The 15,060-nt window shown below is 32.5% G+C and overlaps 1 protein-coding gene across 1 annotated transcript; it reads left to right on the top strand.

Moving 5' to 3' along the window:
- The first annotated feature begins 2,003 nt into the window (after nt 1–2,003).
- Nucleotides 2,004–5,624, top strand: LOC133302146 (uncharacterized). The gene is made up of 2 exons (XM_061501896.1): nt 2,004–2,176; nt 4,361–5,624. The coding sequence occupies exon 2, from the start codon at nt 4,379–4,381 to the stop codon at nt 5,288–5,290; it is 912 nt and encodes a 303-aa protein (XP_061357880.1). The 5' UTR covers nt 2,004–2,176; nt 4,361–4,378; the 3' UTR covers nt 5,291–5,624.
- Nucleotides 5,625–15,060: the final 9,436 nt, after the last annotated feature.

The raw sequence follows: 15,060 nt of genomic DNA, 5'->3' as shown, positions 1-15,060 counted from the left end.
TTAGGCCTGATAAGGAGTTGATGTATTAATATTGCTTGTACAATTCCCAAGAACTAATATATCATTTCAATATTTATATATTAAAATAAATTTTTTTAATAAATTAATTTTTAAAATATTGTAGGATATTATCTTATACAATATCACACCAAACGCTGGATAGTATTAAAATTTAATCAGGTCTTATACTATCAAGCCTTATCCTATACTATGCACCAAGCATGCCCTAAATCACAGAGACAAAATCTCAATGATAAACTTATTTACAAAAATTTAGTGATTATTTGAATCCTATATTTTTTAAGTGAGAAACTACTTACAAGTATAAGCTAGATCAAACAGATTTTGAGAAAAGCTCTTATAATGAAAAACATTTTTTTTATAATAAAGAAAAAAGCTAAAAACTAAGTGCCTGTTTGGATCCTCTTATTTTTAAGCTAGAAGCTACTTATAAGCATAAGCTAGGCCAAACAGATTTTGGGAAAAGCTCTTATAACGAAAAACTATTTTTTTTTAAAATGAAGAGTTATAAAGATAGAGAGAAAGATAATTTTCTTGAAATATGTGCTTTTAAATAATTTTTAAGTTAAAACTTTTATGTAATTTCTAAACAGCTTTTAGCTTATTTTTTTAAGCTATTTTTTTTAGCTTTAGCTTATAAGTAGCTTCTAGCTTAAAAATAAGAGAATCCAAACAGGCTCTAAAAGCTACTAGGAGGAGCTTTTTTCTAAGCTCTTATATGTTTTTCTTGAATTATGTGTTTTTAAAAAAAATGAAGAGTTATAAAAATAAAAAGAGATAATTTTCTTGAAATAAGTATTTTTAAATTAATTTTTTTATGTAATTTTCAAACAGCTTTTATTTTCTTTGTTTAAGCTCTTTTTTTAGCTTTAGCTTATAAGTAGCTTCTAGCTTAAAAATAAAAGGATCCAAATAGGTTCTTAATCACCTTATGTGGTTAGATTTTATTTTATTTGTTGTTGATAATATTCATATAATAATTTAAATAAAAAGAGTGATCAAAATGATTTTTATATGTTTTTTATTATTTACAAAATAGTTTTCTAACTCCATCTAATTACATTTTGATAATTTGTTCAACGAGATTATATACTAATTAAAATTTTCATTTACGTTATTATCTCGTATTGTTTATGGTATGTTGTACCCTATAAGTGAATTCATTTTTAGTTAGAAGAATGTCATTAAGTGGTTTCAACTTTCAAATGACTCATAAAGGTCATTCAGAAGATAATATAGTATACAATAATAATTTTTAAAACAGCTCTTATTTGGTCATTTTATGGGGTTAAAAACTCAACAAAAAATTATTGGAAAGCTAATTTTTAGTAATCAAGTTATATTTGAATAAACGTTTTTTTATTTTATTTTTTGAATCATGAATGTTTTAATGAGAAATGAAGAGCAAAAATATTTGTTATTATATTTTAATTATCTATGTAGATTTTTCTTTGTACTTTTTTAAATTTATATACTATTGAAGGTTAAGCGTAAGAAAAAAAATCACGTAACATTCCACCATAATTATAAAACGCAAAATTCATTGGTTAATTATTATAAATATATATCTATCGATTCATCGATTAGCCGATTAATTCAGTTCATGCACAGTTGGATTTTTTATATGAGATGACTCTCTCAAAATAATTTTTTTTCATTCTTAAGACTTAAATTCGAGACCTCTAATTAAAGAAAACAAATTCTTTATCACTTAAAGCGATGATTGTTGGTTGAATTCTATATTCTTGATAAATGCAATGTACATATTTTGGAGTTTAAGTCTTCATTCCTATACCTATATTGCATGACAGAAGTCCTCCTTATACCTATAGATTGTGTTGGTTAAGGTCATGTGTATTGGGCTGGTTATTGACCCAGCCCTTTTATCTATTCAGGTCCATCAAGAATTGGATTTGGTGGCCAATTACAGCACACACACACACACACAGTACCACCAACCCCCTCTTTGCTTTAATGCTGTTCTCTACAGTTTCAATTTCAACCCCACTCTGATTCAGCCCTTCCCTGTGCAGTGAGATTCTTTTGCCTCTTTGACAATCTCCATTTCCCCCTTTTTCTCTGGGTTTGTTGTCTTCCTCTGGACCCTGTTCCTCTTTACTCTTCACAAACTACACTTCTGGACGCACTAAAGGAGGTATGTGATTATATCCCATCAAGTTCATAATTTATATGCTTCTTTTCTATGGTCGTTGTTCTGCCTGTCTTATTTTTTCCTGCGATTATGTTGTGGGATGGCCAGTTCCATCTTATGTGGTTTAGTTAAATGTCATTTCCCCCCTATATAACAATTGTGCGTAATTGGTGAATGAATGTTGATTGCAAAGTAAGTGCTTAGTCTGCGGAGTACATGCTGCTACCTATCTTGACTTTCTTATTCTTTATGCTTGCTACTTGTTTATATAAATAAATGACCTGGAGGATGTTATTCGCTCCATATTCTTGCTACTTGTTCCCATATTTATATGAATGGACTTATGGACATGAGATTGATCAAAGTTCAAAATTCATAAAGTAGAATTGTCTAAATGTCACGTGTTTCATAAAAATATGCATATTTGAAATAAATAAAAAAATGAAGATAAGTGAAATATAATTTTAATACATCAATTATTGACAGTGAACATACTCCTGTTTTGTGATATTTCTGGTAAAGATAATTCAGAGCTGATAGGCACTCAGGGAGAGTGAGTGTCTGAAGATTGCAGAGAAGAGAGGACAGAGTGAAAGAGAAAGGAATTCTCTATTATTGCTGTATCTCGAGTCAAGGAAAATGATCTTCTACAATGCCTTTTTCTAACTGAACAATGTGCTCAGTTAAAAATTGTTCCAATAGATGCCCCAGCTATACAATTTCTGCTATTTGTCCCACTAACTGCCATCCAAACTGACTAATTGGCTTCCTATCTTGCTAACCTGATGGCTTCTCTTATTCTTTTCATACCCTTTCCCCAACAAGAGTAGAGTATAATCACACCTAGCAAATGTGCTGTATGAAAAAATACAATTACATTGCCAAGCAAAAGAACTAAAATGATGCAATCATACCTTGTCTGCGCATAACTACATGCTCATACACGGTCAACCAACAATATAAACTCTTAGATATCAGATCTTTTACAAGTTTTTTACCCAATTGCATAGCCATTGCATCAAAGCAACAAAACAATACCTGTTTCACACCAGCACATGGCTTGGAATCTTCCCGTGTCAACGTACTGCAATCTCTATATAATGTGGTCAGAACCTTTGCCATTTGATGACAATGTTCTTATAGTTGATTGTCGCAGGTATAAGCTTATTCATGATATTAACTGTAAAGAACCAATTCAACCCAAAAGCTTAAGCTGTTGGGTGAGGCTACATTAATGGTTTTATATATCTCAACACGCCCCCTTACACGAGAGTCCACTGGGCTAGAAGGGTGGACAATACACAGGCCCACCTACATGGCCGAAGAGAGAAATTCCACTAGAAAGAAAGTGGGAGACGATGAGGATCGAACCCGGTACAACCTGGCTCTGATACCATGTAAAGAACCAATTCAATCCAAAAACTTAAGCTGTTGGGTGAGGCTACATTAATGGTTTTATATATCTCAACATTAACTATCAGCTATAGTTGCTTGAGGAGTTAGTAGTAACAGACTAATAGTAGTAAGTGATTCAGCAGCAGGGAGCATGTTCCACTACTTCTCATAGCGATTGTCACGGACCCCGTTCAGAAATTGTTTGACATGTGGATAAAATGTACTGACAACGGGTATTTGTATATGCATATTCTTACCTGGATGATAATTAACGATAGACATCAGTGTATTGCTGATTATTTTGTTTTCCTTTAGCATATTATAGAGCTCAACCCCCAATTAGTGGAATAAGGTTTGGTTGTTGTGGAAGAAAATCTTTTCTTCAAGGGTTGTTGTGCCCATACAGTTTGCCCAATGCCTTATCCATGTATATTAAATTTGAAAATAGCACAGAACAAAGGCGAGTCTGACATAATGATAAAGAAAATGAAAAGATATGAGTTATGATTAGACTTTTCATGAAGCTGTTAACTTTACATATGATCATTGAAGAATTATTTTGCAAATTAATTTCAGAGTATGCTATGCATTCTCAACCCATCTGCGGAATTAGATCATAGCTTACAATTTTAAATGGACAAAAATCAGTCCTCAAGTAACTTCTAAGATATATGATGTTATGCATGTGTGTTTACACAATATTTGTTGATGTATACATAGTGATTTCCATTTTGCAACTTTTTATTTTAGCTTGTATGGTAGTATTGTGATTGATGTAACTTTCATCTGTAGGCACCCAGGTAAGGTTTAATGAATGGTGGTTCTGCATCTAGTAACTTAAGGGCAGCTCTCTCTTATTGCGTACAGCAAGTGAGAAGTTATGATTATCATCACTATCTTTGCCTTCTTGAACTGCCTCCATCTATGCGGAAGGCTGCATTTGTACTCCGTGCCTTGAATGTTGAAACCGCTAGAGCTATGGATGTTGCTTCAGACCCCAGGATTGGACTTATGCGCCTTGTATGGTGGCAGGAAGCCATAGACAAAATATTTGCCAATAAATTGATTGAACACCCAACAGCACAGGCCCTGTCATCTGTGATAGCTGAGAAAAAAATTAGTAAGACATGGTTGAAACGATCTGTTGAAGCTCGGATCAATGATGCAAGAAGAGAGGTCACTGACATCCCAGAAACTATTGGGGAGTTAGAGAAATATGCGGAGGACACTGTATCAACTATGCTGTACTTGACACTTCAAGCTGGTGGTATTATGTCTACTGCAGCTGACCATGCAGCCTCACATATTGGCAAGGCCAGTGGTATTCTTTTGCTCCTTAAATCCTTGCCCTATCATGCTGGTCGCAATAGTCATTTTTCTTACATACCAACTGCAATAGCATCCAAGCATGGGCTATTAGTTAAGCAAGGAGACGGAGAAGAGAGATGGTTGGATTCTCGCGAGGGCCTTTGTGATGCAGTTTATGAAATGGCATCGGTAGCCAATGCGCACTTACAGAAGGCTCGGAAGTTAGCTGAAAGTGTGCCTGCTGAGGCTCTTCCAGTGCTCCTTCCTGCAGTGCCTGCTCAGGTTCTCTTGGATTCCCTAAGTAGGGTCCAATTTGACGTGTTTGATCCAAGGCTAACACGAGGGGTTCTGGGATTACCACCTTTGTGGTACCAGCTTAAACTCAAATGGACTTCATGGAGAAGGAAATACTAACAAGTTACCTAGCTTTACTCCACAGTTTGGCTGCGCATTTTTTTCCTATTTATTAATGAGTATTTGTCTATTTTTCTTAATAAGTATATTCGGCCACAACTCTTCTTGGCAGAAGACACCCGGGGCTAAGGCAACCATTTAGTGGTGAATTTAAATCACATATCAGCGCATAAGTTGGGAAAACAAGGGGCTTCCTCAGCCAATCTCGTGTCGTGTTGTACCACTTAAAAAAGTTGAAAGTTGAAAGATGATGGATTTTTTTTTTTTGGTTTCCCAATGCATTCTCCAGCCGATAGCTGAAGATTAATTCTTTCGAGGCAGGAGATCATATTAAGTGAGTAAATTTCTTTCAATAAAATCTTTTTTATATACACGATCAGGAATCGAACCTCATGCACAATTGTTTGGTTGTTTATTAGATTCTTTCAATTTTCAAACGATTACTCATGAAAATATATTTAAAAAAAATTGCATTGTGGTTAAAATCGATGGTGTACAGAAAGGGCCCATTTGCAAGGGCGGAGTTTCTGAAACCTCCATGGAGGATTGGAGGCTATGATGCCGGCCAGTTCCATGAACTTCCATCCATCAAAGAGAGCTTATAGAGCTTGATTTTGGGCTCTGCACACAAAAAAAAAAAAGGCCTTAACAGGGTTTTTTAAAATTTGGGTGACAGATTGTTTTATTGTGTAATATTTTGTACTTAACATTAATCATGCTCTTTTCTCCATATGGTTCATTTTGCAGTGTCTGCAGGCGCCCTCCTTTGAATGAAATTGATCATTAAAGCGAATGATCTTAAGTATTATATTGACGAGGGAAAAAAAAATGATCATTAGCCATATAACTCATGGTCAAAGATAGTTTTACTTTGATGAAATTGATCATTAAAGCGATTGGTTTTAACTTTAAGTTTAAAAATATGAGGAAAAAATAAGATTTTTGTACAACTCTTGGTTAAAGATAGTTTCAGAGATTTATTTTAGTAAATTTTATTTGCAAATTGTCAATTATTCATGTAACTCACATTCTTCAATTATTACAATTAGTTTCTCCCCTTCTCTCTTAATCCTTAACACTAATGGTGGTAACTAAGAGATATGAGATATTTGAAGAAATAAGAATGGGCCAATAGTAATTTTAAAAATATACGTTTTTTTATGTAAAATATGTGTATGGTTTAGTGTTCAACACTACTTGAAAAAACATAACTAGCTTATCTAGTTTTGGTTTTGCCTTATTGAATAATGTTAATGTTTTGAGCACCAATGAAAGTCACATTCCCTAATTGGGAATGCAAACTTAAACGATGCAGAATTGCTTGAAAGACTAGCACAATTTTGATGGTTAATTCATATGGTAATTATTCACAAGTGTTATTCTTGTATTTTTTTTTTTAATTTTGTTTGACATTTGTATATTGAAAAATTTACTTTTCATTAAAAAAGAAGAAGAAGTAGAAAGAACAAGTATTTTGTGAGGTGCGTTTTACATTTTTTTTGTCATCTTGTGTAAAAATTGTCTATAATTAATAACAAAGTTGAAAATTATTAGTGCCACGTTTAAATTCGATTTTCTCATTCTTAGTTTTTCTTTGCGTTAACTTAAATCTTATTTTGGTCCTTTACTTTCCTATATATATATTGTGAAATTAAACCTTCTTTAAAATATTTAGAAATTAAAAATTTTAATTATTTGACGTTTGACCAGTAAAATAATAAAATAAAAAATGAAAGGTTACATTATAATAGAAGATATTGTAGGACAGTAAAATGTTACTTTTAAACCATAAAAAAAATGTAATTTTGAGTCAAATTACAACGAGATAAACTGTAAATTATCTAAATAATGAAAATATATAACCATAATTCTTCTAGCCCTAGGTTTTGATCCGGTACCATTTATTATAAATGGTTCACTTATGACCCATATACAATTATACTTTCGGGAGATGAAGCTCGGCACGGGATTGTAAATAAAATACAGTAAGAAAGTAATCATTCCAGACTCCACCGTCGCAAACTTTGTTTGTTCTCATTTCTTAATCTTGTTATTATTGTTATAATTGACAGGATTATTGATTGAGACACAAAACCAAATATCATCATGGATACTCTGTTGCTATTCATTTTCTACTGCCAACTTGGCCATCGATCGAAACTCGTAATAAGGAGCCACGACCCATAAACTAGAAAGAAAAAAGGGATTTTAAATTAGTAATTATTGGTCATCACGCATTTAGCCAACAAATGGTACATGATGCCAATGTGCATGTTTTCCGTGCCTGAACAGTAGTTGACTACGAAATCAATAGTCATACGTACTCATATGTATACCCAGTTTTTAGTACTAACTTTAATTTCTTGACGTCTTTTATTGACTGTCACGATTAATCAAATGGGTGGATTATGACACGGAAAATATTATTCTCATGTGTACGTTCAAAAAAATTTCTTATGCATTCACAAATTAAAAGAAAGAGAAGAGAAAAAATTATAAAATAAGCTCTATATTTGATTAATTTGTGAGTCATAATATTTTTTTTCTTCTTATACAATATGAGAGTAATATTCTTCTTATGACAAATTATATATACCAACTTATTTTTGGTAGTGATCAGTTGGTGTGCGGACGTGAATTTCAAACAATTGATCTCTCTATCCGTTCAAATTGTTCCTCCTAAAATAATTACAAATTAGGTAATAATATTTTTTTCAGAACAAAGTTTATTCAGATCATCCTAACAATAAAAATTAAAAAATTGAACAGTAGATGAAATTCTCAGTATCAAAGGGCACATATTGTCTTGCTGGTTATAGTTGCCATTAGTCATAGCAGTAGACTGCAGTTTTTTTTTTTTTTTTTTGGGGTGAAAAGCTAGGTATTTTTTAGTTTTAGCTTTTGATGGGTAATGAAATCTGGAAAGAATATCAGTGGTCATCAAATCCAGTGCATGATGCAGTTGGTGGAGACTCTTTGATTAAAATGGCTAATGCCATGCATTGGGATGATTGTTTGACTTTAATTATTCTCGTTTGCTTACCAGAGGGTATTGATCCCTAATAAAATGCATTCATAACTACAATTCTAGATAAACTTCACTTGTTTAGTGGTAGAAATAATAGTAATGAGTGCAAAGTATTCAAAGGTGCAACGACAAACCATTTGCATTGGGTGACATTAAATTTAGTGGGAGCTACATTACGTGTGCTTTGTGAAATAATAATGATAAAATTATTATGAGTCATTTATTATGCACAAAGTAGCTTCACACATTAGCCCATGAAAGTAGCTTATCAATTGACGCCACCAAATGAACGAACCTACTTATCACTTCCTCCTTTCCCCTGAATAAATCTTTGGTACTATTACATGTTAGTTAAAATTCTGTTTTTTCTGTCAGATTTTCTCTATCTCTTCTGATGTCTAATGCTCTCATTAATGAGATGCATTAAATCTAGGTAAAACAGTAGTACCAAAGATTTATTCCTTTCCCCTCCCCTTTTCTCTTTTCGCCTTGAGCACCGTACTCGAGCCCGTATGAAAACTGAGAAGTTAAAAAATAGTTAATGAACCATGACACTCAGAAATAGTAACTGTTCTTAACATATGTTTATATTTGGATTATTATATTGGATAGCGCGTAGCTGAGCATATTTCCTTGATACAACTTCCACTTTCACAAATGTACTATTGATAAGAATCTAACAAGCTCTCGAGCTAGTTCGCCCATACTTCAAGCACGGGTCTTTTTCTTATGCACACACCAAGGGGTGTATCAATTAATCGATCCAAAACTTTCAAATCAAGTCATTCATTCATTATATATATATATATATATATATATATATATATATATATATATATATATATAGAGAGAGAGAGAGAGAGAGAGGTAGGATCCTTTGATACCGGTGTCAAATCTGAAGTTTGACACCTCATTTGAGAGTCGTTAGATCAAAAAAGATCAATGGTGTCACATGCTTGCAAAGTATTTCTTTCCACCAAAGGGTGTATCAATTAATCGATCCAAAACTTTCAAATCAAGTCATTCATTATATATATATATATATGTGAAGTAGGATCCTTTAACACCAGTGTCAAATTTCAAATTGACACCTCATCTGATAGCCGTTAGATCAAAAAAGATCAACGACTCTGATTTGCAAACATGTGACACCATTGATCTTTTTTTATCTAACGGCTATCAGATGAGGTATCAAATTTGAAATTTAACACTAGTGTCAAAGAATCCTACCTCTATATATATATACTTGTTTTGGATAATCAAGCCATTCCTTATATTCACATTACAAGTTTCCGTACTCCAATATTCATTAACAAATACAAAGCAGATGCAACGATTTATATATTTTTATTGGGTGAAATAACAGCATTACTTTTTTCATTGTGAAAATAAAGAAAGAAAATTTATGCAAAAAATACTGTTCCGAAATGGATGGTTAGTAGGTTGAACAATGCTCAACGCAAAGGGATGTGTTAAAATATTTAAGTGTTATGAAGTTTCGTATTAGTTGTTAACGAGCTAAATAAAAGTTATATAAGAGGAAATATTTATGAACTTATTGTCTTAAAATTTTTGGTTAAAATATGATGTGAGACTCACTTGATGTGGTTAATTGGTCTAGTTTAGCCTCTAGTGATGATTTTCCATCATGGGTTCCCTCTGCCCCATTTGACAATGGTATACTGGATTGGACTCAGGCTAGTCAGGTATTTGACTAAAAGCAGGTTGAGTACTTGATAGTTTCGTGCCATGGGCTCCTTTTCGGGTTAGAAGAAAACCTTTTATACAATATCTCTCAATACTTAAAGTCAAAGAAAAGAAAGAAAGAACACTAACGAAGATTGAAAAATCTCTCGATCTGAAAAACTATTCTGGTCTATTCTTTACAACCCACACAAATTAACTAAAAACTAAAAGATTCTAAAAGCTAATAGCCATCTATCTTCTTTTTCATCCAATGGTTCTGAATTGTTCCCTCTTCCAAAATATTTGATCCATGTGGCTGCTGTAATTCTTTGAGCTGAAAGTAAAAATAGAATAAAATATGTTAGAATTCATGCCATTCACTTCTCTTTCTATTTTTACCTTCTTAGGCCATATTAATCTTTTTAGGCTCATTTACCTGCAACATCAATTATTAACAGCCCAAAGAGATTTAAATAACATAAAATAATACAATAAATAGATATATATATTTTAGTGCTAACAAAGCCAAAGGTCTATTTTAAAAAAGTCAAGCCTTAAGGCCGTCACTTGTAATTATAGGTTGTGCTACCATTGGTCCAATTAACAAGAAGTGTGTTTGTTATTTAAAATAATCTATGATGTTTTAGGTTGAATACTCAAATTTGCATAGATGATTCATCTTTCCTTAACTTCAGAGGTATTTTTTGGGTTGCAGGATTACACAATCTTTCACTGAGAACTAGGAACTTTTTTGAGTTGCAGGATTACACAATCTTTCAGTGAGTAGGAAAATTAACTTAAGGTGGAATTGCTTTGAATTCAAAGCTGGTAAGGAGTCGTCTCACTACTACTTCTCTTGATGTACACCTAGTTCAGTTGTTAATACATACAAATATATTTATATATACTTCAGGTCTTTAGCGTATGGCCTACTTGTACTCATATTGCTCAACCTTTACTTCATACCCTCTAGGCCTTCTACATCATTCCTACACCCAAATTTAGCTCACATTAAATATATAAGCTCATAACCTAGTGCAAAAAGTGCATCATATAAAAATAGAATGGAAAAGTAAAGAATACCTGCTTCACTATACAAACAATTTTAAATAAGAAATTAGGTCTCATAATGTTGGAGCTTGGTGGGGTTGGATTGAAAAACAACTGGTTTTCACGAACGTGGAACATTCTTAGCCAGTGGGATATATCAAACACTCAAGGCCCCCTCCATGAGTATATTTTTGTAAATAAGATAGTAAGAAATGAGAAAAAAAAAATACTGATAACGAAGAGTTTAGGATAAGCCACGGACTAAAATGGTAAATGGCGAAGATACAAAAGCTTTTCCAAATTTTTATAGAGCGCTTTTTGAGAAGTTGCCCATCCTCTCAGTTAAACGTGGGGAACCGAAACAATAATGTCTCTATATTTGCAATCATTATCTATGATCCCCACTCTCTCTACCTTCGGTGGTTGTCCACTTGCTCCTTCCCAATACGTTCGGGTAATTCTCATTTAATTTTTGAAATAAAACCAAATTTGATAAAGCTTATTTTATTTTTTTTTGGATATTGAGAGGTTCTATCAAGAATAAACACCCTTTTTGTCTCTGACAATATCTACAAAATCTTTTTTAGTTCCTGACAATAAAAAAGGTTCAAATTGATTCCTAAAATTATGAAAAAGAGCCACATTTTTTTTTTTGTAAATAAAAAAAATGAGCCACATTAGTCCTTATGTCAACTCCTCCGTCATTAATGTGGTTCTTTTTATATACTGTTAAGGACCAATTTGATCCTTTTTTTATTGCCAGGGATTAAAAAGGATTTCGTAGATATTGACAGGGACCAAAAAGAGTGTTTACTCTTCTATCAATTTAAACATATAAGTAATCTTGGGTCGATATTACTGATCGAGGATTGTGGTTTCGAAAATATAAACTACTATAAAGAATAATAAACGCAAGAGTGATGACACAATTGTGTATAATATAAAACACCAAATTTTAATAAGAAAATTTAACTGTCAGAAATATTTTGAACATTTCAAACCAAAGCATTAAAATCTTACTATATATGAAATTACGAAAAACTTATTTTTTTTTGTTAATAAAACTAATTAGTCGGAGACTTTTGGGCTAATGAAATCAATTATATTGAGATATGAGGGGAAAAAATTAAAAAATTGTAGTTTGAATACAAAAATACGAATTTAAAGCAATATGTAAAGTATTTATGAAACTAACGCAATCAATTGCGCACCATATCAATTTGGACATAACTGATCAAGTTTTAGTGAATTGAATCCAAACTGATCCTAATTAGTTGTGTATCAATTTGCGCACAATCATCAAAGCTTGTCGTATGGCACAAAAAAATTGTCGTCTATACATGTCATGGGGCAAACTATGGTGAGTTATGTCCAAATTGACATGCAACTAAATACGCATTAATTTAAACGTAATTCACTTAAGTTGGCTGCCTAAATTGATACGCAACTAGTTGTGCTTGCAATGGTGCATAATCAATTGCATTAATTTCGTAAATACTTTAAAAACCGTTTTAAATTCATATTTTTTTTATTTAAATTACAATTTTAAAATTTTTCTGCATGAGATATGATCTGCAATCAATTAGAAAACGTGGGTTCAGCTGGCTCATTTTGGGGAGCATGAGCTTCCTTGAAGGTTTTGAGGGTTTAACCATGGTAAGATGGTGGGGCCAAGGTGACACTTGGATCGCGTGTGAGACGTTTCCTTCACTTCTCTTGGCGGAGAACCGGCCCGAAACAGAGGGTGAACGGAACTGCACCTTGACGTGCCAAACACTTTTCGCCACGTGTCATTCTTTAAATGGTTAACCTTTTCTGACTCTGGCACTGTGTGCCACAGGCGAGAGAGCACTCACGGTTGAAAGTTGAAACAAACGGAGCTCCGATATCTCAGCAAAAACATTTATTTATTTACTTTTTTTATTAAAAAGAAAACTGTGTAGGAACTCTAATGAAATAACGGGGTGAGGGGCTGAGGGCCCACAAACAGAACCGGCCTGCACAGAAATTGTGATACTAATGATAACAGGGTAGCCCACGCCGGACCATAAGACTCCACGTATTGAGCCCCAACCAGTATTCCGCTCGTGGGGCCCATCCTCCACTGTGCAAAATAGAACACATTTACAATTACAAGTTACGACCAAGCAGCCGATTGAAAAGGGAATTATAGAGAGGAGACAGTGTATTTGGAGAAGTGTCTCATTCGCATTCCTTAGGGTCGGTTGGTGGGCCCGGCTCGTGGAAGCTTTAGGAACAGATTTAATAATACTAACAATACAAAACAGAATAAAGAATAATTCTTTAGTGTAAAAAATATTGCGGACCAACCAACCAGAGCCCGCGTGCGGTTGCACCAACTGAAAAACAATTATTATTTATCTAAAAACCTTAAAATGATAGAGCTGTTTGTCTTGTCTGTTACTAGTTTATTTGCACTTTTTGGAGACACAAGGGCACCTGCAACTGCAATGGAGATTGTTGATTTCTTCAATCGCTCACTTTTTTCACATATCTAGCAGGAGAAGCCAATACAACGTCCCATTGTGCTAAACTGCTTAATGAACAACCTTGGGAACATTTACTTGTTTATTTATTTTGGACTGATAAGCCAATATATTTATTCTCAACAATAATCAACCTCTGTTTTTGTTTTGAAGAAAAAAAATTAAAAATTTTTCTTTATAAAGAATATAACTTATATCTTTTTATTAATTTATAATTATGTAGTAAGGGCAACACATAATTATAATATTAAAGTTGTACTTTTTCACTTTTCATGTTTGCAAACAATATCTGAAAAGAGAAAAAAAATACAACTTTAATATTATAACTATGTACTACCCTTAGTACAAAATTATAAATTGCTAAAAGGACATAAGTTACATCCTTCAAAAGGATAAATCATTAAAAAAAAACCTTCAATTAAGAATCAAGTAGTTAGATATACAACGGTTTTATATATAAATGGGATCGAAACAATCACAACATATGCATTATGCAATAATAGTTAATATATGATTACAAAGAGCAAAAAAATAGGGTTATTCACTTTTTTCTCTATATATATATATATATATATATATATATATATATATATATATATATATATATATGAGTTTATCATTTCTCAAGCTGCCGGAGATAAATTTATCTCCGACTACTAAATCATAACCGTCTAAAGATGGATCAATGGTGATAAAGGAAGAGAAAGAAAAATGAAATCATAACCATTCAAAGGTGGATCAATTAATAAAAGAAAATAAATAAATAAAACGACGTAGTTTTGGGATGGCCTGAGATAACCTTGTCTCAAGTTGCCGGAGAAATATTTTTTATATATATATACCTTATCTTAGTTACTTGAAAAACCAAGTTGAAAAGAGAATAAAAAAATTAAAGAATTGTTTTAACACTTAATATAAAATAACTTTAATGTAGACGAGCGTAATAGAAGTTTAGTTCACATTTGTGTTTAATTGATGGACCTTCCCCTTTACTATTTGATTTGTTATTTCTAACAATAAATGGTTATATTAATGTAGAATGTATTGTGATCCAGCTAGAAGAGTTGCATGATATATCCCTGTGTTATGATTATAAGTATAACAACTACTATAAATAAATAAAACAAATGTAATCGTGTACACCAAGCTGACTGAACTCAGCTGGCAAATGCTGGGCAATACTGCAAGAGCAAATATATATAGACAAGAATAAGGAAGCTAGAGGTTATGCATTGGGTTCAGGAAAATGTCAGATTTATAGTAGGAGTCTTACATTGCAATCGTAAAAGATTAAATCATCTGAATAAGCCTGTGATATCTAGGTCACATGGTAACAATATTAACATTAATCGTTGTGTCAAGCTCCAAAAATACTTATTTAAATATATACATGGTTTATACATTAAGCTTAGATAAGTTAAGTCATTGATTTTATTTTATTTTGGTAAACAAGTCATTGATTTTAATGCTTACAATAACAGGAGGATGTTTCATCATTG

Source organism: Gastrolobium bilobum, unplaced genomic scaffold (assembly GCF_033153095.1).
Source record: "Gastrolobium bilobum isolate Gb01-03AN ecotype WA unplaced genomic scaffold, APGP_CSIRO_Gbil_v1 utg5726, whole genome shotgun sequence".
Lineage (NCBI taxonomy): Eukaryota > Viridiplantae > Streptophyta > Magnoliopsida > Fabales > Fabaceae > Gastrolobium > Gastrolobium bilobum.
This window is presented reverse-complemented; position numbering and strand designations above follow the sequence as displayed.

Bases quoted from the DNA above. Each gene is read 5' to 3' on its own strand.
- LOC133302146 (XM_061501896.1), top strand. From the start codon at position 4,379: ATGAATGGTGGTTCTGCATCTAGTAACTTAAGGGCAGCTCTCTCTTAT.